General features: G+C 54.3%; 6 protein-coding genes across 6 annotated transcripts; 3 read left to right on the top strand and 3 right to left on the bottom strand.

Annotated features, from left to right (window-relative positions):
- The first annotated feature begins 2,087 nt into the window (after positions 1 to 2,087).
- M406DRAFT_355686 (uncharacterized protein) lies at positions 2,088 to 3,033 on the top strand. Its single transcript, XM_040923226.1, has 2 exons — positions 2,088 to 2,155; positions 2,358 to 3,033. The coding sequence occupies exons 1-2, from the start codon at positions 2,097 to 2,099 to the stop codon at positions 2,632 to 2,634; spliced, it is 336 nt and encodes a 111-aa protein (XP_040778695.1). The 5' UTR covers positions 2,088 to 2,096; the 3' UTR covers positions 2,635 to 3,033.
- A 581-nt stretch (positions 3,034 to 3,614) lies between these two features.
- M406DRAFT_97998 (uncharacterized protein) lies at positions 3,615 to 5,958 on the bottom strand (the record flags this gene model as incomplete). The annotated part of the gene is made up of 9 exons (XM_040926387.1): positions 5,252 to 5,958; positions 5,112 to 5,156; positions 4,843 to 5,049; positions 4,686 to 4,784; positions 4,606 to 4,626; positions 4,505 to 4,527; positions 4,426 to 4,449; positions 4,158 to 4,291; positions 3,615 to 4,062 (listed from the first exon to the last, which is right to left on the bottom strand). Exons 6-9 carry the CDS (start codon positions 4,520 to 4,522, stop codon positions 3,615 to 3,617), a joined length of 624 nt encoding a protein of 207 aa, XP_040778694.1. The 5' UTR covers positions 4,523 to 4,527; positions 4,606 to 4,626; positions 4,686 to 4,784; positions 4,843 to 5,049; positions 5,112 to 5,156; positions 5,252 to 5,958.
- Positions 5,959 to 9,984: 4,026 nt separating this feature from the next.
- On the top strand, positions 9,985 to 12,573 carry M406DRAFT_288915 (cytochrome P450; the record flags this gene model as incomplete). The annotated part of the gene is made up of 5 exons (XM_040918826.1): positions 9,985 to 10,240; positions 10,471 to 10,667; positions 10,767 to 11,125; positions 11,239 to 11,860; positions 11,968 to 12,573. 5 exons carry the CDS (start codon positions 9,985 to 9,987, stop codon positions 12,076 to 12,078), a joined length of 1,545 nt encoding a protein of 514 aa, XP_040778693.1. The 3' UTR covers positions 12,079 to 12,573.
- A 1,042-nt stretch (positions 12,574 to 13,615) lies between these two features.
- On the top strand, positions 13,616 to 15,577 carry M406DRAFT_40500 (uncharacterized protein; the record flags this gene model as incomplete). Its single annotated transcript, XM_040924135.1, has 4 exons — positions 13,616 to 13,751; positions 13,848 to 13,908; positions 14,137 to 14,339; positions 14,412 to 15,577. The coding sequence occupies 4 exons, from the start codon at positions 13,616 to 13,618 to the stop codon at positions 15,575 to 15,577; spliced, it is 1,566 nt and encodes a 521-aa protein (XP_040778692.1).
- A 741-nt stretch (positions 15,578 to 16,318) lies between these two features.
- M406DRAFT_97997 (uncharacterized protein) lies at positions 16,319 to 19,695 on the bottom strand (the record flags this gene model as incomplete). Its single annotated transcript, XM_040926386.1, has 4 exons — positions 19,465 to 19,695; positions 18,040 to 19,354; positions 16,892 to 17,937; positions 16,319 to 16,780 (listed from the first exon to the last, which is right to left on the bottom strand). The coding sequence occupies exons 1-4, from the start codon at positions 19,564 to 19,566 to the stop codon at positions 16,319 to 16,321; spliced, it is 2,925 nt and encodes a 974-aa protein (XP_040778691.1). The 5' UTR covers positions 19,567 to 19,695.
- A 1,194-nt stretch (positions 19,696 to 20,889) lies between these two features.
- M406DRAFT_97996 (uncharacterized protein) lies at positions 20,890 to 23,470 on the bottom strand (the record flags this gene model as incomplete). Its single annotated transcript, XM_040926385.1, has 5 exons — positions 22,387 to 23,470; positions 22,202 to 22,328; positions 21,143 to 22,139; positions 20,967 to 21,063; positions 20,890 to 20,928 (listed from the first exon to the last, which is right to left on the bottom strand). The coding sequence occupies exons 1-5, from the start codon at positions 23,032 to 23,034 to the stop codon at positions 20,890 to 20,892; spliced, it is 1,908 nt and encodes a 635-aa protein (XP_040778690.1). The 5' UTR covers positions 23,035 to 23,470.
- Between the last annotated feature and the right edge of the window lie 274 nt (positions 23,471 to 23,744).

The raw sequence follows: 23,744 nt of genomic DNA, 5'->3' as shown, positions 1-23,744 counted from the left end.
GAAGAAGAAGGAGAGAGGGACAAAGAAAGAAGTAGATCGCACAGATTATCTTTAGTGCCCATATTGGTCCGCGCTCACTATGTAAAGAACACGGTGATGTTGTAAATCCTAGGAGAGACCAATCCTCTCTTGGTTCGTAGCTTGAGAGAAAGAGAGTGGGAAGGAGGGGAGAGATATTCACCTGCCTTTGCGACTGCAGCCTTAACCTCTTCCGGGCAGGCTGCCCCTCACCAGCAGGTGACGATCTGAGTCTAGGCTCTTATTCCCGGCGGGGGCCCCTTCACTAATACCCCCCCTCCCCTCCCCCCTTCTCGTTCCCCCCTTCGAGGCGATTCCAGTGGGGTTTCTCTTACTTTTCACCCTGATGCTGCAGCGCAACGCAGCATACGGAATACCGGGAATCTGGGTCCGGCCCGCCCTGGAAGACAAGGCATCACCGATCTCGTGAAGTGGCTTGGGACCCGACCCAATCCCTCGGGACAAAAAGAACGCAGGCCCAGCCCACATTCTCCTCGCTTGCTATAGGCCAGCTGCCTACACGAAGAAGGAGAAGAAGAAGAGGGAAGAGGAAACATCAAGCAACAGAAAACCAAAACAAAACAAAAAAAAAAAAAGGGAAAAGAAGAAAGGAGGCAGGTTGCATACATAACTCGGCCTTTTCCCTTTGCTTTCCCTCTTTGTGTGTCTCTGCATAGCCCCGCCGCAGGAGGATCTGGACCTCGTCGCTTTTTCCTGGGCGCACCATCTCACACTGATAGGATTCTCGGGGCGCGCGCCTAGTTTTCCCTTACTTTTCTATTCCTTAACTTTTCTCCTTTTCTTTCCCCCTCCTGTGGCCTAGCCTCTCAGAGGACACAACGTCCTTCTCCGTTGAGATCGAGGTGGCTCCCGCTCCTCCTCACTACTCTCCTTCTCATGACTTCGACCATTATGTCGACCGAGGCGGTTCAGACGGTCGACAGCAATGCGTCGAGTGCGTCGCTGTTCGACGGAGGGGCACCCTCGTACATGACTGCCGACGGCGAACAGTTCCCCGTTAAGTATATGATCGGCAGGTACGGAACCCACAACCCAACCCCATCTTCACCTGTGCTGCCTGGGTACTGACACCTCTTGCGGGCCTCAAGACGTTTTCAGACTTTTAAGAACAGCTAGTATGTACAGGCGCAGGCCCTCCGCGAAGCGGGAGAGGGGAGGACCAGGAGAATCGGGGACGAGTCGAGTTGAGTTGTGCTCACGCATCTTCTGCCTAGCACCATGCCTATCGACGATAAAGAGGCGCAGAGGGAGTACTTCCTCCACCTGGCCTTTAAGGAGTTTCTAGAGGACCAGCTTTATCTCGCGCCCACGAGGGACCCCAAGAGAATAACAGTGGGTGATGATCTCTTCCCAGCACTGCATCTTTGGCGGCGAGCTGCTTGCCGGCCGTCCTGGGGACATCGGGACCAGGCTGACTTCTCTGTGTTGGATCATAGGACATTGGGTGTGGCTTTGGTTATTTTGCTGAAGAGGGTGTGTGTCCTTGTCTTTTCTCTCCTTTTCCCCCTTTTCGTTTTCTCTGTCCCCTCTCCCCTCCCTTCTTTCAGCCCCAGACTTCTTCTGACGCCTGGAACCACAGTCGCGCAGCGCCACCCCGAAGCCGAAGTTAGCGGCATCGACATGACGCCAAGGGAACACCAGTTTGTCCCGGAAAACCTGAGGTACTACCAAGCAGATATCGAGGCATCGTCTGAAGATGGAATTGCACAGCCAGCCTGGGACAACCCCGCCATACAGGACTCCGATCTTGTCTTTATCCGCGAGATGGCCTGGGCAATAGTAGACCCCATCAAGCTGATAGAAAACGCTAAGCGGTAGGCCTCCTTCCAACCCCTCCCCCCTTTCTTCCTTACCTGTCCGCCCGCCCCGAGATTGCCGGCAGCTCCGGAAGTAGTAAAATACTCACTCTACGACGCTCCTTTTTTCATAGGACTCTGAAGCCTGGTGGCTGGATCGAGTTTCAGCAGGGCACCGGCACCAAATACGTCGATCCCGGTCCAGACTACCCGCCGTATACCGAAGTCGCCCTTCGCTGGGAGACCCTCCTCGAAAAGACCATGGCGACGGTCTGTCCACACTCCGATCCCCGTCTCGCCGGCAAACTCAAGTCTATGCTGTGAGTTTACTACCCCTTTCTCTCTCTCTCTCTCTCTCTCTCTCTCTCTCTCTCTCTCTTTCTTTCTTTCCCCTCTCTTCTTCCACCCCCGTTGCCTCTTATTCCTCCGTCTTCTCCTCCGCCCTGCCTCCCTCCGAAAACACCCATCGACCTTTCTCGCTAACCATCGGGCCCGCGCTACCTCTCACGCCTCCCCAAACAGTGAGCAAGCCGGCTTCATCAACGTCCAAGAGCGTGTAATTATGGTCCCCATCGGCGACTGGCCCCGCAAGCGCCGCCTTCGCAACGCCGGCGTCTGCATCCGCGAGACCTTTCTCGGCATCCGCGACGCCTTCGAGGTCATGGTCCAGCACACGGGCGCCGTGCCCGTCGACGAGTTCCGCGAACTACACGAGGCGTTTCGCGCGCAGCTGTTTGACAGGAACATTCACATGCACGCACCGTATTCTGTCGTATTCGGCCAGAAGCCACCGGCGTGATTGGAGCTTGAGACACGTAATAGTATTTTTTTCTTTCTTTGGGAGAGAGGTGAGGAGGAATGATCCATGGATGGTTTCCTTGGGCTTGTGCGTGTACGAACGCTCTATGCCTTTGTGTGAGAAGGCGGTGAAGGACATGGATGTGGTAGGTTGACTGCGTGTGTAAGGTCTTGGTTGACTTCAAAGCTTGTTATTTATGACTTGTGCGAAAGTGGAGGAGAGACACAGAATATGCCTTAGAAAACAATTTAAGAACAAAAGGAACGAAAGAGAAGGAAGAAGAAAAAACATCCAGGCTCGTTCATTGGAGCTCGTTCATTGGAACGCGCAAGTCAAGAAGGATAATTTGAGATACTGTTGGAAGTTAGTTTGCTCAGTTAACAAAGTCTTTTTGATAGGATCGGTTGTTTGCTGCCTTCTCTTTTCTTCTTCTCTTTTTCCCTTGCTTTAACCGGGTGGCTTACGTACTTGATTGATGGTCAGGTGGAGGGGAGAGTATTACCCAAGGAAGTCGAGTCGAGGAAGAATCGTTTAAGGAATAAAAGAAGAAGAAAATTTTGTAAAAAAATTATGACAGCATTAATTTGAGATGATCGTCAAATTTTGTCGATTCTTGTTCATTATGCCCACCGCCTTCACGTATAAGCCCAGGAACCGCCTTTGGTTCCCAGGATATGACCTGTCGAGAGTGAGCGTGACACAAGATCTAGTGACCATATATATAGATAAATAACTCAATCCTCTTGTCATGACATGGTCTGCAAAGGATGCTGCACCAGGCCTCCGCCGGATGACGCTCACTGCCTGCTCCGAGCAGTATGCCCCCTTCGCCTGAGCATTGCGCTGGGCAAAGATGCCGGTTTAAAATTGTGAGAACATTACTAGTGCAAATAGGTATCTTGATAATCAGCATCATACAACCATTTTAAGCCCCTTTCCCCCTCTTGCAACATTGCCGTCGACGTCGGGTAAGATCATCATTATGCCTTCCTCCCATACGTCACCCACAGGTTGAAATAGGCATGAATCCTGGTATCCTGCCACTCGCGGTCGACCTGTTGCGAGAACTCCTCGACCTGCTCCTTGGACCAGCCCATGAAGCGCGTGAACAGCGCCATCATGATCCCCTCCATGCCATCCCTGAAGTTGATGGCCGTGCGCCGCCCGACCTCCTTCCACTTCGCCTCCCGCGGCCACTCGTTGATGGGCCACTTGTAGGGTATCCGCACTATGTCGACAAAGCCTACCTCATGCATCATGTCACCTGCCCGCTCGCAGGTTGTGAGTAAGAATCCGGACTTATCGCCCGCCTCCACCATCAAGTTACTCCATCTCCGCAGTGCGCCGTCGGCCGGCAGTGTATTATCGTCGCAGTGCAAAGGGAACTGGATATCCTGGATCTCGACCCAGCCATCCGAGACAAGGCTTCTGAAGGATTGTGATGATCGTTCAGCTCTTGCAAGGCGGCAGTATCAGCTCGCTAGGGGGAGGGGGCGGGCGGGTCCAGAAGGATCGAGACTCACTCATGGGCTTGCTGGTAAAAAGTTGGCCAGTCCCTGAAGGCCCCGGTCATCATCATGGCGTGGACGTAATCGAACGGGTAGCTGAAGTTCCACGGTTCCTCGAGGTCATCGATCTCGAACTGGACATTCGGAGGCTATTCAGCCTTGTCAATTTTCTGTATCCTACAAGCTGTTTCTCGAGAATTCTCTCTTTGCTCACAACACTGTCGATGTGTTAACGTTGACAACTAAATCCAAAGTATGATACAACTCACTATGCCGGCTGAACGGGCGATAGGTCAACGCCAATCACCTAGACCAACCATCAGCACGCCACAAATGGTTTAGCGAAATGAAGTAGAATTCACCTGGGCCTCGGGATGCATCTCAGCTTTACAAGCAAAGTTATTTAGCATAAACTCTGCTGCCGGAGTGGAAGGGGGGAGGGAACAAGCATCAGGGTCCTTACCGAAATCCAATGCCCAGTAACCTGAAAAGACGTGTTAATTCAGAGCTGACCATAACTTCGTAGCGTCTGGTCTAACTCACCGACACCACATCCAACATCCAGCACCCTGTTCAGCTTTGTGAAGGGTGCAAACGAGAGGTGGTTGTCAAAGGTCAAGAGACACAGGTCGTACTGGAATACTATCCTCTGGGTCAGCTTCATGTTGACACAACATCCTCAAAACTGGGGACTGCATACTCTGCCTGTCAAGTTCTCGCTGCTCAAAGTCAGTATGGATGGCCAGATAAACGGGGGCATCCAGAGATCGGACTCGGCCAGACTAACTTCGTCGACGGGGAGTACATATTTCCCCTCCTTGTAACCATGGTATTTACGGCCATTCTCCTCCATGCTTCTCAAGATGGATGACCTGAGAGAAGCGGTCGAGGAGAAGAGTGACATGTCCTGCGGCAGGTTGCTCATTAGAATCACCGGGAGAAGGCAGAATCGATTATCGAGTTACTTGCAGATCCGAGAGCCGAGTCCGCATCCGAAAATAAAGACTGTCTATCCTGTTTGAAGGAGAATCGTTAGTCTGCGCCACATCCAAGTTCCAGAGCACGGTGGGCAAGCTATTAGGCTGCATGCCACTCAAAGCTCCACGTACGTCCTCAATAGTTGAACCGTCGCTAGGAGTGTCTGGCTCGATATGGCCTACACCGAACGCGTCGGGATTCATCTGATCGGTCATCTCTGCCGCGCTTGTCTCGAGGGGGAGAAATGCATGCGTAATGGCGAGGACAGCTAGGACAGCGTAGGGAGCAAACTTAGCCGCCGGGTGCTGGTCCGTAGCGACTGAATTTGTGTGATATGCGGCTTAAACTGTGAGCTAGACCGTAGAGTCAAGCAAAGCTTTGGAGCAGAGACTCAGAGCGAAAATTCAAGGTTGAAGACGTTTGAGGTTTTCCTGATCTGGAGGAGGAAGATCGCAAGACAGCCCATATAAGCGCATAGGTAGTCAAGAAGAGGGGTCGAGGTCCGGGACCAGTAAGCGACACGCGAAGCGACACGCGAGCAGCTGGTGGCTGCAGATGTCAAATCTGCCAGAACGTTTGACGGGTCGCTAGGGTGCAGAAAATCCAGAAAGGGGTGGGAGGGATCAGGGCAAGCCCGGATTGGTGGTATTGTTGGAAAAGCCGGCGTCGCAAAAGCATCGGCGAGGGATGGCTTGTAGGCGTGGACGGGATGTGTGGGTGCACGCGTTTGGGTCGTACGGGTTTTGTAATGCTGCGGGTGAGCCGTATGAATATGCAAGCACCCTAATCAACCAACCAGTTTCCTCTCGATCCTCCAGAATCTTCGTGCCTAAGAGCAGAGAAACTCGAAGGAAAGAGGGAGAAAATCAGAGTGTCGAGAGGAGTAGCAAGGGAGGAGATAGGGACAGAGATCGGTTGGCGTGCAGAGCCAAGTATGTTATGGCCAGTCGGTAGGAAGAACGATGGCGGTGGATGGGGACGAGGCAGGTTGGTCAGGTCTGCCGTAGCCGTCCAAACTTTGCCAATTGATAGGTCTTGACGCAGGTTAAGTTGCTTTGTATCACGTTGCGTATACCTGCTTAAGCGAGGGGATAGCTCGCTCGGCACTTCTTGGTGTTGGTCCTCCTGATACGCAGGGCGGCGCGAAAGTCAAGGAAGAGGGTAGTGGATCGACGAGATAACATGAGGTCCGTTCTTTGGTTTGTTGTAAGGAAAAAGATTGAACGAATAAATGAACAGAACGGGTGCGAGAGCTATACTGGGCAGAATCGATCTGTCAGAATGTGGCGAGAGCTATCAGCCCGCCAGAGCATGAACCCGCGATGTGATATGAGGTGGCAGGCCGGCAACTTGAACATGTGAGAGTCGCCGAGAGATCACATATCAGCCGGACCTCCCTTGGCTTAGGTTGCATCGCGTTCCGCTCTGACATGAGAACGAAAGACGGAGGCCCAGTAGAACCAACCACACGAAGAAGTTGGTAGAGGTTCCGCGCGCAGCTCTAGATGCTATTGGCTCTGTCGAATGAGGAGAAGACCGCGGTAGACGGGAACAATACGCAAGGGAGGACGAGCGCAGTCGAAGACAAAAAAAAAAAAAAAAGAGAGAGAGAGAGAGGAGACAACACTGTTCTACCCCTCCTTCTAATCGAGTCACTCCTGCGTGCATGAAGGAGCACTGGTAAAGAATAGAGGGAGCTGTTATGACAGGGTGTGGATTCGGTCTATCGTCATGGGCCAATTAAGCCACAAACAGGCGCAGAAGCTGGATTCTTTCTTGATTTTGGTTGGTACGCGAGAGACCCCGGTGTACAGTAGCCAGCTCCCTCTGCCGGTCCGAACTCGAGGTCAGGAAGTCGCGGGACCCATTGAGTGAGCTCTTGCGTGCTCTCGCTCTCTTGCCTCTTTCCACTTTCTCCTCTTCTCCAACCCTCTCCTTCCGACAAGCTCAGGAGGGAAGAAACCTTGGCACATAGTAGGGTTAGGGCAGGTCCTCTGTTGATCACATGAGGAAGGAAACATCAACATAGGCCCCCCACTTTTCCGCAACGTCTTTCCTCCAGCACATTTGCTGACTTTGGTCAGAACCTACCTGCCCTGCTGCCTAAGTAGCCTACCACTACGACCAATAGCATGTGCGTACATTAGTATGCATGTGCTATATGGTTAAGACTGCATGCTTTCACCCTCATTTAATTTAGACTCCCTTCATCCGTTCCCTGCCCAATAGCTGAGCATCGCACACAGTACGGAGTGGACTACAGTTCCACGAGCGCTATTCACAAGCAGCAAGCATTTCTCTCTTTTGTGCAAGCACGACCAAGAAGATGCAGGACAGGACCAGCACCCACCAATACGAGAAAATCACAGAAGGGTGGCTCTGCGCACCACAGGACGCAAAACCACACATCCCTCAACATCCCGTCCCCCCCCTCCCCTTCTCTCGTACCATCTGTGTGTACGACGAAGCTCTTAACCATCGTCCGTCCTGCAGCTGTGCGCCCTCCTGCTACTTGATATGGCCGTCCTCCTGCTTGCTCTGCTTGCAGCACAAATGAGCTAACGACCTCTCGATGTGACGATGTGACGGCATGATGCGACTGTCCTTTCCTTGCAGGACCTTGGGGCCTACCAGTCCAGGCCGAATCAGTCCAACGGCTCATTGTCGGAGGTAATTTTTCTCCCCTGCGCTGCGTACATGGTATGGGCTACGAACTACTAGTACGGCGTTTCCGCGGATCCTTTACGCCCGCTCTTGGTGGTTGGTAAACAATCATCTTGTGTATACACCACATTTTACCTCCTCCCACTGTTTACCCGCTGAGATGACACCCCCCTTCCTCTGCCCCTCCTCGACCTGTACATTCTCATGCAATGGAAGCTAGGCAGACCGCTACATTAGCACGTTGGCCCCTCTCCGGCGTGGGGCACCAACCCTGTTACATTGCAGGCTACAGAGCAGTCGGCGACGCATCTTTGCCTCTCCAGGATAGCACCTAGGACAGCTCTGGCTCCAAAAGTCCAGGAACGTACCCCAGAGACTACTCCTCATGATGCGAACACCCCCCCTTTCTCCCCCCCATATGCAGCTTGCATGTTGTGGTGCGAAGGTTTCATGCATGCGTGGCCCCATTAGGCTAAAACATAGCCACTACGAGCCCGCCCTCGTTACCAACTACCCTGTTCTTGGGTCCGTCCCAGCGTCGGGAATTTCTGGACATGTTTTCTTCATGTTGGGATCCGGCTGAGGCAGAAGCTGGACCATGCTTCCTGGCTCCCTGGACGCCGAGGAGACGGTCCCCGAGCACCCTTGTCCCCTCCAGGAGGCTCTTCAGGTATGGTGTGCGAGCCCCACCGCACTGTGATGTGGAGGTGTGAGAGGAGCTCGGCCACACCCCTGGCAGTATCTGTATGTACAGCGAAACCCCTTCCGGCGATGGCAGACTATTGCGATCTGGCCTGCATATCTTTGCTTTCTCAGGAGATGATGCGGCCTGTCGACCTGCGACCTGTGCTGATATATCAACGGTTTTAGGCTCGTGAGTTGGGAACGTAGTATCGTTTGCCTGCAGCAGTTCTGTTACTCTTAAGATTACGCTGCGTGTCTTGACGTCTTACTTCGCCGTCCAACATTTTGTCTCCCGCTTCCAGATGGGTGGGTGTGTGGGCTGGGTGGGTGTGGGTGGCCTTGCAGCCTCTGTGACTGGCTGCAACGTGCCAATATCAGAGCCCGATATGTCTATGGGTTTGGTACAGCTCCATGACACCAGCCCGCCTCACAACACTATTCTTCGTGACGGTCCGTCGGCTTCATCGAGGCCTAGTGGACGATGATGCACCGTCTCGGTTTTTACTCATTACAGGCCACCCAAGACCGTATCGTGCGTCTCTCTCCCCTCACCTCCCTCCTGCGCCGCCAAAGAAAGTCTCTTCCCACCTTGGACAAGTGAACAATTTGAGCCTGTATATGTTGGTCTGTGGTCCATGACTGGGTCCCTTCAATGACGTGGCGTTCATAACGCTGAACAAGCTGATCCTCCTCCTCCTCCTCCTCTTCCTACTCCACCACCAACACCTTGTGTTTGTCGAAGTGTTTTGTCGACTGCTCCTGTTGTCTCGAACGGAACCGAGGGCAGCCGCTCGAGGCTTGTATTGTCCTGGCAGATTACACTTTTTCCCTTGCCCTTGATTACCCCCCCCCCTTTTCCCTCTCTAACACGAGTCATCGTACGTTACTGACATCTTGTCGCCACATCAATCCTGGACTACCCCAGATCTGTTTCGTAAACCACGCCCGTGGGATTATGGCAAAACAGTGGCTGGCTCAATGTTGGCTCTTCATTGACGATAGTTTACTCACACTCTCTCACTCACTGACCTTCCCCGTTCGTCCTGCAGGGCATCGCCCCGGTCACCTCATGCTCTACCTGCATTCACTATTGGAAACGGACTCGTAAAAGTCAAACCACGTGTACATGGAAGGCCCGGCTTGACCTGTAATCAAAGAGGAGAGAGTACCTAGTCAGGGCACTTCATTTTCCCACGGGCATTAGCGTCCTCGACTCCCATGCCTGGTCCATTCACCCAAGGAGGGTGGAACACCCTCCGTTTGCACTCCACACAGTCTTGCTTTCGTCTCCAGTCTGTCGGATGCATTTATTCAAATCCAGATAAGCGAGTGCTTATTACTTGATTCGCGATTCCTGTCCGAACCACTCCCCACCCCCGTTCGACCTCGCTAATCTTAAATCCTGTCCCCCTTCTCTTGATCTACATACCTACCCTACCCGTCTTCCCGACTTCTCCTTCCTGGTTTCTCCAGCACAAACTTCTCTTTGTCTTTACACCAATAAATCCTTGAGAGCATGGCACTGCTCAATCACATATTACCGTCTTCTGAAGGGACAGGGACGGGCATCAATGGACTGTCCTTCACAGGCCTCGTTGTCCTCCTTGTCCTAGGTTTTTCCGGATACTATTCAGTCACCACCTACACTACATGGCGGCGTCTGCGACACATAACGGGCCCGCGGTCTGCTGGGTTCAGCAAGTGGTGGATGTTGCGTAACACTCTTGGTGGAAATATGCACCTAGCCCTCAAATCGGCTTGCGAGACATATGGTAAGAGCGGACTGGAACTGAAGCCCCCGCCCCCTCCGCCAAAAACTCGGTTCCTCTTCCCCATCTATACGATACGAGACATGCAGACGTTGTTTCTTTTGACACAACAGCCCGAGACATTCAGAAACAAGCAGTGTCAGCCATGGCATCTATGCACCACCACCACCACCACCACATCAGATAGCATGCACACAAAAGGGACATGACTCTGACGCTTTCTTTTTGTACAGGTCATCTCGCTCGGATCGGTCCAAACACTCTCGTGACGGATGATCCTGAGGTCATCAAGCGCCAGTGGGCCGTCCGTTCCAAATACACGAAATCCGACTGGTATGACGCCGTCCGGTTCGACCCCAGTCGCGACAACATCATCTCTATGCGAGATGACGGGCAGCACAATGCGCTGCGAGCGAAAATGGCTGCAGGTGTAAGCCGCCGTGTTACCACACTTTTGAGAAAAAGAGCCCTTTCCCCCTTTTTTCGCTCTTGAGAGGTATAGAATCGCTAAAAGGTGACTCGTGTACAGTATGCCGGGAAAGAAAATGAAGGTCTCGAGCGCGGCATCGACAAGGGCATCACAGCCTTCATTGACATGATTGAGACTAGATATGTCTCGGAGGGGGCAATCTATCGGCCCATGGACCTCGCCCGGAAAAGCCAGTACCTTACCCTGGATATCATTGGCGATTTGGCCTTTGGTAGGAATTTCGGCCATCTGACAGAGGACAAAGACGTCTTTGAGTACATCGACCAGACCGAGGCCAGCATGCCGGTGATGATGCTGGTGGGCGTCTTTCCCGTGCTGGCAAGGCTAGCGCAGTCGAGGTTTCTACGACGTTTCATGCCCTCAGAGAATGATCCACACGGCTTTGGCAAATTCATCGGGTTGGTCGATATCCTTCCGCCCATCACCTTCCACTCCCTCGCAATATGACTTGTCATGTCGCACAAGGCGGACCTTTTCTGTTTGCTGACAGTTCTCTTGCGCCCGCTCTCAGGGTGGCCAAGCAGGTAGTATCCGAGAGACTCGCGTCCAAGGGCCCCGAGCGCAAGGACATGCTCGCGTCGTTTCTGCACCACGGCCTGACGCGGGAGGAGGCTGAGGGCGAGGCGCTGGTGAACATCATCGCGGGCTCTGACACGACGGCGACGGCGATTCGCACGACAATGCTCTACCTGATGAGCTCGCCGCAGGTTTATCGCCGGCTAGCGCACGAGGTACGAACAGCCGCTGCGCAGGGACGTCTGTCGAGCCCGATCACAGACGAGGAGGCGCGAAAGCTGCCGTACCTGCAGGCGGTGATCAAGGAGGGCCTGCGTGTGTTCCCGCCGGTGACGGGTCTGATGCCAACGGTGGTGCCGCCGGGGGGCGACGTGATCCGTGGGGTGCCTGTGCCTGAGGGCACCGAGATTGGCTGGTCTGCATTCGGCGTGCAGCACAACAAGGAGGTGTATGGCGTGGACGCGGAGACCTTTCGGCCGGAGCGCTGGCTTGACATCAAGGATGAGGAGCAGCTGCGCGCCATGATCAGCACCTGGGAGCTCGTCTTCAAGTACGGCAAGTGGCAGTGCCTCGGCAGGTCGGTGGCCTTGATGGAGCTGAACAAGGTTTTTGTCGAGGTAAGTGATGTGACCCCCCCCCCCCCGGGCAAGATGTACCCCTTTCTCTTCCTTCTCTTTGTTCCTCGATATGACGCTAACCTTTTTGTCTTCTTTTACTTGCTCAGATCCTCCGGAGGTACGACTTCGGCCTCCTCAACCCGCCCTCCCCGTGGAACTCGTTCAGTGCTGGTATCTTCATCCAGTCAGAGCTCTGGGTGAAGGTGACGCGCGTATAAGGTGTCCATGCAGTGTAGTTATGTGCAAATAAAGGGGCTGGCTGAGCGGCTGAGGCGCGCAGGTCTTAGCTGAGCAGAGCGTGTGCGTGGGAGAATGGAGCTGGCGTCAGCACATTTTCGCCTTGTTTTTTCTCCTTCACCCTTGCATTCCATTTCCGGTGGCCCAACCACCCAAGTCGAGCTGCCAATGGTGTTGATCCGGGGGTAGCGTAGGAGTCTCTTTGTTCCTTTTCCTTCTTTAGCATACCCTCTTGGCTGCATGAGCGATCTTTTCTCTCTCTTCTTAATCTCATTCTTTTCTTTTTCTTGTCTATTCCCCGATCTTATTGCCCCCATCCCTCGATAGCCCTCCTGCAGGCGTGGGCCCATTTCTCGGGTGGGTGTGAGAGTTCTCTGCAGGCTTAGCTGGAAGGGGGGTTATAGTACTGCCACCTATGGGACCACATGATTACTATTGATGAGGTTGCCAATCCAATTGAGGAAGAAAGTTTCGACATTGTGATGGAGCCTTGCCAGGTGTGACAATGCTGCAGTGCGGTGAACGGGTTTTGTAATACTGGTCATACCGCACTACATGGTACATGGTAGTAAGTATTGTGTAGTAATCGATACTGTACAGTACATGGTACAAAACTAATCAAATAGTTCCCTTCAAAGGCAGGCACAGTCGGGTTCCCCACCCTCTGTGGTGTGGAGTCATGATCAGCGGCATAGAGCTCGCTTACGCTCCTACCCGCCTACCCACCTGCCACCGTTGCCGTGCGTGCCACACCTTTCGCTCCTTCTTTCTTCTCTCCAACGAAACAACCTTGTTTACAAATAGAGGCGGCAGGCCTGATCCCTGAAGGCTGCTGCAAGTATACTAGGCGGGCAAGGCGGGGTCCAATCACTGAAGAGACATCCGGGGAAGGAAATCTTCAGCAGCGCAAATGAGGACGGCGAAGGAAAGAGTTGGATCTTCAACAGTCAACAAATTTCCGACTTGTGAACCATTCCACTGGCACTCTCACTTCTGTACTGCGACTTTGTTGTCATAACCTCTTCTTTCTTACTCTTACATGGCCCTTGATAGTCACCTCTGCCATCTCTTCTCTTCTGTCTTCTCTTTTGTTTTGTTTAATGTTCTTTCATTAACTCTCCCCCCCCCGGGGGGGCGAGAAGGAAGGCATCAGCTACTAAGACAATCCTTCCACCAAACAAGCTGTACAACCCAGCACAAAGCACAGCGCGGCCCAACCCTACCCTCTCCTTCTATTCACCTTTGTTTCTAGGCTTCCTTGTCCTCCACAGCTTCATGCGAACCACGAGAGTGGGTACCACATGTACGACAAACCTGGCTGCAGTAACCCGTCCCACAGCCTCCTGCAGGGTGCTGTGCGCCCTCGCCTAAGTTGGCCGGCAGATAACTCGTGGTTCTCCGTGCCTGGTCGCTTACTCTTTGTCTCTCGCGTCCCCCGTTGTCTTATCTGGTATGGGCGATAGGATGGGAACAGAAGCGGCGGTGTCTGAAATGGTTACTATCAGATCAAGAGCCGAAATGGCAGGCGCGGGAGACGAAAGGGCCATCGGTCTCACCGGCCCGGAAAGCAGGTTGTGGGAGCTGTGTGTCTCTGCGGCGCGGGATGTCAAGGAGGAATGCAGAGATGTCTTTCCAGGGGTGCAGGAGGCCTTTGGTAGCACCAACAAGACTGAGGGGAGCCATGAGGATGACCTTCATCTTACGACGAACGGGAGCGGCGGCAGCGGCTACCAGGCGAGCCGAACCCTAGCAGGCTGTGGTGAGCCGCTCGTGCACCTCCTCGGTCGACAGGCGTCGCGAGTCGCCGCTCTGTACGAGGCGACGACGCCTCTGCCATTTTGGCAGCCGCCTTCACCATCATCGCCACCTCGACCGGAGTCGCTATCCGTCGAACCGGGTGGCCTTACCGGTAGCGAGCAACAGCCCGATGCTGTGCGCCCCTCCTTGGCGGAGGAGAGGAACCAGGGGCGCGAGGTGTGTGACGAGGCCAGCCAGGGACGACACGGAGGCGGAAACCAGCAGCTCCTCATCACTCACAGCGTCAATATCGACCATGTCCTTCTCGTAAAGAGACTTGACGATGTACTCTCGGTCGCGTATTCAAAGTTCTACGCACACTTATACAAGATTGTGCCGCTGTGCTGGAGGCAGCTGTATACAGACGCCGCTATCCTGAAATTTGCCTGCCTCTACCTGCTCTCCTGCCAGGCCTGGCCAGGTGGGGATGCCACTCTCGGCAGCCGTGTTGGCGCCAATGTCAGAGATGCAGCTTCCCGTTCGCCGTACGACAGCTCAGCCAACAACTTGGCAGGAGGCTATGCGAAGACAAAGGATGATATGATGGACGCCATGGTGGAAACGCTGGACAAGGCGCTGCTCCTGGCAGGAGCTGGCGGCCACGCTAGGGGCAGAAGGTGGGTCGAAGAGGTCTTTGAGCTGCTGGAAGGCATCACCACGATGGAAGCGCCAGTGCCGCCGTCCGTTGTCAATACCCATCACGAGCCGGACACCCAAAGAGCCCGCTCGCCTGTGGTGCCACCGCCGATAAAGAGACAGAGGCTAGACGCCTCGTTTCCTGGGCGTGCCCCCATCACGCCATGGGAAGGCCAGCCAATCTTTATGACCCATGAGCCCTTCACGCCACCCGTCCGCCACCCGATCCGTCGAGAAGCCGCGCAGAACATGGACATGCCCGCCTTCCAGCGGTACATGGACAGCGCACCGCGCGGCCTAGGGCCCGAACCGCTGGTTTTAACCGGGCTCGTGGACGGCTGGCCGGCCCGGTCAAGTCGGCCGTGGGACAGGCCCTCGTATCTCCTACACCGCACGCTCCAGGGTCGGAGGCTGGTGCCCGTGGAAGTCGGGCGGAGTTATGTGGACGCGGGCTGGGCTCAAAAGATCCTGAAATTCTCTGACTTTCTCGAAAAGTACATTGTCGACCCCCCACCTGACAGCAGACCCATGGCCTACCTCGCCCAGCATCAGCTCTTCGCCCAGCTGCCCCAGCTACGCGGGGACGTCCTGGTCCCGGACCATTGCTACACCACGCCGCCAGGACACCCGCAAGACCCCTCACAGGACCAGCCCGAGCTCGACGAGCCCATGCTCAACGCGTGGTTTGGGCCTCCAGGGACCATCACCCCCCTCCACACGGACCCTTACCATAACTTGCTGGTGCAGGTCGTGGGCAGGAAGTATGTCCGCCTGTACTCACCCCTCCAGCGGTCCAAGATGCGCCCGAGGGGTAAAGAGGGTGGGGTCGATATGGCAAACACAAGCCTCTGGGACGTCGGCGTAGAGGAAGGGTGGGATCCAAGGAATGAACACGATGAGGAAGAAGAGAAGGCTGGATTGTTATCCAATGTGCCGTTTGTGGACTGCATCCTCGAGCCGGGGGACACTCTCTACCTGCCCATCGGCTGGTGGCACTACGTGAGGGGACTAAGTGTGTCCTTCAGCGTCAGCTTTTGGTGGAATTGAGCCTTCTATTCTTCCTTTGTATAAGCTTATTGCAATAGTGGGGTCATTGAACAATGTGATAATGTGATAGAATACCCATAGAGAGCTGCAGAGACGTCTTTCTGCCGGAACAAGTAATATAAAAGAAGGGGGGGGGGGGCGATGCCGAAAACAAAAAAGCCAGAGAAATATACTATAACTCCTTCACTTCGAGATACCAATGAAGAAAAAGATTTTGATAGTTCTCGTTGATATGTCCTGTTTTCTATTCAATACAAGCAAGCATACTCTTTTCGAGTCATGGATAGTTCTGCTCTCCGCATGGACATCCTCCTCTAGGTAGGAAAAAGAAGGGACACGAGCAAGGAAATATCTCAAGAAACTAGAGCAGAAGAGAGAGAGATAGAAAGAAAAAAGGAGAGCATTGCCTTTGTTGAAATTGCCCCAACACCGGCTATGGTTTCCTGTCCCTAGCCCCGAGTCAAAAAGAACGACTTCCCTTATATATGATTATTCACTGGTTTAATCCTCCTTATTTTGTGTGGGGTATCTTCCATATATGTCAGTTCATGATGAAGTACGATCCCGATCGCTTTGTCTCGCATTACGCCACGCCCCGCTTAAAAAAAAAAATTAAAGAACAAGGAGAAGAAGAAGAAGAAGAAGAAGAAGAAGAAGAAGAAAAAGAAACAATAGAAGGGGGCCAGAAAAATCCCTTTGCTGCTGCTGGTGGCCCCTTCAAGAGGTGGAACACGAAATGAATCACAATTGCCCTTGGACAATCTCCTTGTTGAAAATCTTGATGTCCCATGCCGCATAAAATGGCACGCTGTCGGTCACGATCCTGCCGTCGCTTTCGTCATCCTCCTCGCTGTCGCTGACGACCCCGGGGTCGTCTAGAGTAAGCACGGGAAACGGATCGCCATTCAATGGGAGCGGCGGCGGCGATGGCTGCGTCGTCAGGGACGCCTTTTCCTTTCCCTTGGCGTTCGCGTTCTGCTTCTTGCCCTTGCGGGGCTCCCTCCATCGAAACATGTGCTCGACGGTGTCGTCCTCATCGATGGCGAGCCACTCAATTTTAAGTTTGGGGAGATGGGTCAAGGCGTCGATGATGAAACGCTTGGTCTCCCGCATCACCCAGACGCAGGTGTCATCATTGCGCAGGTTGATGATGTGTAAGGCGCGCAGTTTGGTCAGGTGCTGGATGTGTTGGAGGAAAATATGCTGGCGTGCGCCTCAGGTCAGTCCAAGATGCCATGTGCAAGACTCGGACAACTGGAAGGGGGGGGGGGGGAGAAGAGAGGCGGAGAGGGGTCGGCCGGGACGAGAACTTACAACCTCGCGAATACCGCTGCTGATAGCCAACTCCTCAAGAGCACTTCCCTGCGTGCACAGAAGATATGCCGTCTTTGAATCCATGTCCCATTGCCAGCCTGCCTGGCAGTTGATCATGAGCCGCTTCAGGGTCCCCAGGTGTTTCTTTAACACGATTCGCCTGATCTGAGCTATGGAGACGTTTGAAGGCGGCGCAAACGACTCTGGCTTGAACTTGCGCGATCGCTCCAGCATGTAGAGCTCGTGAAGCTCCGGGAGCTGAAAGAGAAAAGTTAAAAACGTAAGAGACACATTGTCGGTAAAGACCTTGCGTAGAGGCAGCGGATGAAGCTGATTCTCTTTGGCGAAAAGAGACCAGATAGGAGCTTGGTTGCCGACGCCGAGCAGCGTGATGCTCTGGAGCACCCGTAGGTCGATAGCGCGCGACAGCACGGAGCGCTTGACGGGGATCAGGTAGATACTTAGCGTCTCGAGGCTGAGACCTCTCGTCGAGCGTGCGTATTCGTTGATGCGCTGTCGCAGGGTGTCCGAATCGCCGGTGCCCGTAGCATTGGGCATCTGCTTTTCCGCGTCCTCGATTCCTGCAGCCACGACAGACATCTCGTGTTTGATGTCCTTGATACTGTTGCTGAACTCCTGCGTCTGCTTCTCGGCATCTTTCACTCGCTTATTGACATCGGGGCCCTCAGGCCCTGCGTTCGCCAGTCTGTCTATTTCCTTCTGCAGCTCCTCAGCCTCAACCTCGAAGAAGTGCAGCTTGTCTGACAGGACCTTGAAATTTGCCCGTTGCGCATCCAGGTTGGCAACTACTGCAGATACGTTTGGGATTGGGTCCTCAACAGTAGCATCGCCGTCCTTCATGGTAGAGCCGACACCGTTGATTTGTTTCGCAGCCTGTCCAGATGCCGGGGTTCCCACGCCGTTGACAGCCTCTGCCGTGTCAAGCTCTGCCGGCTCATCGGTAAAAGAATCCTCCAAAGGTGCCTCCACATCGATGTCGTCGGGGTCGAGGTCTTGCCCATGCGCCTGGAACTTTGGCGCCTCCTCTTTGAACAGGCTTGATTCCGCCTGTTGTTCATTATCCTCTGCTGCTGCTGCTGCTGCTGCTGCTGCTGCCGCCGCCTCCTCCTCCTCCTTCGCCGCTTCACCGTTCACACCAGCACCGCTCGCTTCGCCATCTGCGCCGCCCTTCTCTTTGGAGGCTGCTGCTGCTTTGGCTTCCTCCTCGCCGACGTATTTCCTCGCTGCGGTCTCGATGACGTTCAGAATGTCCTGTTGAGCTGCCGTGAAGTCCTCTGAACCGTTCAACTGACTCATGAGTTTACTCGAAACCGCCCTTAGGGAATTGATAAACTCATGACCGGGAGGTGCCCTCTCGTCCTGCTTCGGAGCCTCGTTCTCCTTCTCCTGTACCTTCAACACGGCAGACTCCTTGACCAGGTATGGTTCCAAGTCAAATATGCGGCCCAATACCGCCTCCTGTGTCTTCCGCTCCTCCTGCGCACGAAGAGCCCTTGCTGGCCCGCTGAGATCATCGAATGTGACCGGTGGCGGGAGGTTCACTGGCATCACCTGGAACTCATCGTCGGGGTCAGAATCTTCAGGGTCGATTTCCTCCTGTGAGGGCTTTCGGGCGCGCATGGCGAGGTTCGTCGAGAACGACAGACTCAGCTCCTTAAGAGTCCCCTGCGAGTTTCGAATGCATGACTTGAGCTCCGTGATGACCTCTAGGCTGTCGATTTCCAGGATCGCCAGGGATGACAGGTTCTTGAACCCTGAAAGGGTCGGTGGACTCGTAGCCGCGACGGGATGTTTTGACAGCCTAGGCCTGGGGGCCTTGGGAAGGGGTGGCGGCGGCGGTAGCGATAACAAGTGGGGCGGAATGTGGAAGAGGTAGGGCGGAGGTGGAGGGAGGATGATGGTCGGCTGGGGAATGGAGGGATCGTGGTTTGGAAGGGGCGTTGTAGAGACCTCTGGAGACGTCGAGGGCGTGTAAAGAGGGAGAGGGGGTGGGGCCTCGTAGGACGAGGTCCCATGGTGCATGCGGATATACAGGCAGGTGAGGGTGTCGATCTGGTGGAGCGCCTGGTATACTGGCCGGCTGAGTTCGACCCGGATGCTCCACTTCAGTCTTTCCAACGCCTTGGCCTTGCGCAGCGTCAACAGGAGCAAGGTGTTGAGGAACCTCTCGACGCAGCGGACGCCCAACGTGAGCTTGTACGGGATCTCTGCCTTCTCGCCCCTAAGCACGGTGTCGAGCGTGATGTCCCGAATATGATTCGCGTAGTTGTAGTCGCTTGTGGCAAGAGTCTCGAGGCCCTTAGCCAGCCGCTCTATGGTGTCGATCGCGAAGTCATCCTCGTCCGAAAAGACCATCTGGAGGCTGCGGTAGAGCTCGGCCGCGGCGAGGTCCCGAAAATGCCTAGAGACGAGCGAGACACAGATCAGGTCGAGCCGTGAGCACTACAAAAGAGTTTAGCCACCCACAAACACTACTCGACAGAGGTTGGATTCTTGACCATGGAAAGAATGGAAGAGAGACTGAGAGATTGTGTGTGTGTGTGCGCGCTTACATTGCTAATGATGGCGCTCTGGATTTCTCTGGGTAGACCGGTGAAGTGGAGGAGGGGTCGTGGGCTCCTCTGGGGAGCCTCCACTGCTGTGTCTGCTTCCATCTTGGGAAGCTGGGGCGATGTCTGTGCAACAGTTTGCTATTTTTCTGAATCCAGAGACGGATTCTATGATTGATCGTGTGCGAGTGTTGAAGTGTCGACGACACAACCCGAAAAGGGATGCTGCTTGCGTCGTCGTTCACCAGCTGTACGGGTTGCCCCAGCGCTGCTGGATCAGGAAACGGAGCGAGCCGAGATGGTTCAGCTGAGAAGGACCCGTTGCCTCCTTCCTGAAAAGGATGGCGTAACAGCAGCGGGATCAAGCTTGGCAAGGCGAGCAGAGCAAGGTGCAGAAGAAAAAAAGACCAAGCTCTGCCCAGTAAAACAAGTGGCAAGGCAAACAGTGTTTGTTGTGGACGTTGCTGTTGTTGTTGTTGTTGTTGTTGCAGAAAGGTGCAATCCCCAATACGCAGTAACAGTATATGGTACAAAGTTGACGCTGCTGCGTCAGTGGGCCTCTTCTGGAGAAGCCCATTAAAGCTGTTAGCGCATACCTTACCTTTGTAGTATGCGCTTTAGTACTGAGGATGATGCAAGAGCGTAGGCAGCGGGGAACATAGGGCGGGCGCTTACAGGGATCTGTCCCAGTCGTCCAGCCCAATCAACACCATCCACGGCCGATCCGGGGGGCCCCCTGCCACAGCTCCAACAAGGCAGGCTCTACTACGGTATGCATCCAAGCAGGGCATTTCTTCGCTATTGTTTTTACAAGGCTACCTCTTGTAATAAGCAATTGGGGAACCCCGTCATGGAAAAGTAAGTTTCTTGTTAAGACTTCTCTATAATAAAGGAACTGCATGTTTTCTTCTATTTTACAAGAGCCTCATTTCAGATTTCAGATGCTTTCTAGAGTTTCGATGCATACTCATGCAGACCAATATGTTGTACTTGAATGCTCAAGATATTAGTTTGTTGCAGAGAGTTGACCCTACTTACTGTAGAATTACTATACCCACATAAGATCTGTAGGTCAAAGTAGAGATGAGATTGAATGATCGTATTTAGCTGCTGGACACAGTTCTGTATATGGTCAAGGATCACTTGCGCCCACAGAAACAGAAGACACAGTATCTCACCCATGTCGGATTACTCCTGTCATGTACAAGGAGATATAAATGAATTTTTAGAGTATTGGAGCTGAGGACTCTATATGCATGCGATTATTCAACGCATTGTGATGCTACATATAATGAAATTTCCTCGTGGACTGTCTACAGAGGAGACAGGGGACATGCCAAGTAGAGGATGATGAAACTGTATTGGTATAATGTAGCCAGAGCTCTTGCCTGGATGTCTGCTGTAAAACACTTCAACACTTCCTCGTCTCTATGCAATCATCCTCACACGAGCTCCCACTCCGCAAAACTGACCCAGGCCATGCTGTATCCACCACTGGATCTGACCCTTTGGAACTCTTGCTTGGTAACCCCCATAGCATCCTTACCATTCAGCACATTGAGGCCATAGAGCTGTACCTTCTGTCCAGGGCTGCCCAGATCTCTGAACAAAAATGGCAAATTAGTGGATGAACAGATCGCAAGCAGGGGAGGGGTTTTGAACGGGCTTGAAGGAAACGCACCTTGCCGGGATGTCACACCACCACCAGAACCCGTCCGAGTCCAGTGGCACCTGGTCTTTCTTTCTCCCGTCTACACCGTGGATGTTCATCATCAGGAGCCTAGGCTTGCCCCTTCCGTTCCTCTCGGCCGTCCAGTGCTCGCACAACTTAGCGAATTGGAAACGGACCATCTCACCGCTATATACCGGGATCTCCTTGTGCGGAGGGGACGCATTCCACTCGGATATGCCCTCCTCGACAGTGCTGCCGAACCAGCGAGGACGCTCCCCGCCTGTAGGGCCCATGATATACTCCTCCCATGACAGGGCACGTCTGTCATCACGGTAGGAATACCGGCTGTCCTCTGGGAAGTGCCTCCACCCGAAAATCTCATTGCTCATCGTGAACTGCTGGGGGTTGAATGCTCGCTTGTAGGATTGTCCATCCAGATGGCCGGCGCCCCAACATGGGTCGATCAGCTTCCAGTGACCATTGTCAATACGGACGGCGTTCCAGGCGTGCCCTGTAGCTTTTCGCGGTGGAGGCGGCTGGCCATCCTTCACAGGCTCAAAACCGAAACCCTTTCCATGACCTCCCACAACGATGCATTCCAGCCCTGCGCGCTTGGCAATAGCCTCATACGTCCGGGCATAACCCTCGCAGACCGCTTTTCCTGAGAAGACGGTCTCGCTCGCCGTGCCCCGAGCAGGACACCCGGCAAAGAAGCCTGCAACGTCGTAATCAATATTATGATGGCACCACGTGAATATGGCGCGGGCCTTGTCAGTGGGCGAGGGAAAGGGCCCGCAGAGGTGATGGGCGAGGTAGCCGATGGGGTCGCCACGATCGATGACGGAAGGAGGATACTGGGCGGCAACACCATCTGGCCCGGTGAAGTCTCGACAGATCAGACATGATGCCTGCTGTTGTTGTGCAGCGCCTCTGGAGGCTGCCGCGTCGACCTGTGCCGCGCTGGGGCGTGACGCAAGAGGCACTGGGGGAGGCGGGGCAGTGCTGGCTGGATCCGCCGGTGTGCCACCAGCTGTGTCCCCTGCGACCTCTGGGATGGTCCTGATGAACTTGGCGGGCGGAGGGGGCAGCCGTCGTGTGGGAAGGTTTGGAGGCGGTTCCTCGGCCTCCAGTATGCCGGGCGATCGGGCTGGTCTGTTAGGCAGCCGGGGTGGCAGAGAGGGCCGGAGTTCAGAGTCTCCATTTCGAGTTGGCATCGCAGACACAGATCGCTTGGGCAGCACTGGCGCCTTCACGATCTTTGCAGCAGTGGCTGCCCTGGCGTCCTCGGCCTCCTGTGCCTGGGCGGCTTCTCGCTCTTTCCTTGACGGCGGAAGGGGTGGCAGTTTGGCCTGTTCCAAGGGCGGTGGTAGTCTCCGGCCGTCAGTGGAGCCAACGCTGGTGGCCGTTGAGAGGATGCTGTTGTTTAGGGAGAGGGACGACATGGTCGACCTGATGGACTCGTTCGAGCCTCGACGAGGGCCTAGCGATTGAGTTGACGGCCTCCTAGGCGGCAGGGCAGGAGACGTCTTGGTCTGCTCGGAATCCCGTCTGGGCAACGGAGGCGCAAGGCCACGGGTTGGTGGTGATGGCATATGGCCATGGCTAACGATGTCCGTGTTGGTCCTCTGAGGAAGAACAGACGGTGACGCCTTCTTTACCGGACGAGCTGGCAGGGCGGGAGATGTGGCCTGAGCATGACCGTTCAGAGGAGGTGAGGCTGTTGCCTGTGCCTGTGCCTGTGCCTGTGTCTGAGCAGGCGTGCGCGATGACGGACGCTGCTGATTCGAGGGTGGCGGCGGTGGCGGCTTCTTCTTGGGCTCGGTGAAGTTGGGCTGTTTATTTAGTGCGGCGATTCTCTCAGCCAGCGAGTTGAAATGTTGAGGTTCCTCCGCATCAGCCATTTTCCTCTTTTCAGGTTAGATCAGGCACAAGAGAGACTGAGCGTGAGGGAGAAAGCCTGTCCTGAAAATGAACGTGGCGATGGGTGGTTGATGGTCAATAAAAGGTGCTGCCAGCCCTGAAGAGCTCAAAATTGCCGTTGAGCCACCCTGGAGCTTATGAGTCAATGAACGAATGGGTAGAGTAATGACGTTCGTAAACTACAAGACCTGCAGCCTTAAAAGTCAAACATGAGAAGAAGAATGGACCCGTAAGACCAAATGCTGGTGAGTGCATGCAAATAGAACGAAAGGGACAAGTGTGAGAGAAGAAGGTTGGGCCTCGGGTCGGTCTTGTTCTAGGCTGAGAGAAAGGAAGAGGACCTGCGCAGATGCTGCAGTCAGGTGGCGCGGGTGGTTCGATTGGCCGTCATACAAACGTGGAGGCAAAAGCAGCCACCGTGCAGATCAAGAGGGAAGGATGAAGATTATCCAGAAAGGACAGACTGAAGAGCAAAGTAAGGAAGTAGAAGGCTTAGAGAAATAAGAAACGTAAAGTTGGATGGATGTGCTCGGTGGGATCGTGATAGGCCTGTAGTTGTCCAAAACCAGCCTGGGCGCAGCCCTACAGTAAGATGGTGTTAGGGACACAGTTATGCACTAACAAGCTCCTGGGGCCGGCCGCATAATGCTACGACAGGGTCATCCCACAGCCCAGCAGACTAAGAAAGTAG

Source organism: Cryphonectria parasitica (genome assembly GCF_011745365.1).
Source record: "Cryphonectria parasitica EP155 unplaced genomic scaffold M406scaffold_3, whole genome shotgun sequence".
Taxonomy (NCBI): domain Eukaryota; kingdom Fungi; phylum Ascomycota; class Sordariomycetes; order Diaporthales; family Cryphonectriaceae; genus Cryphonectria; species Cryphonectria parasitica.
This window is presented reverse-complemented; position numbering and strand designations above follow the sequence as displayed.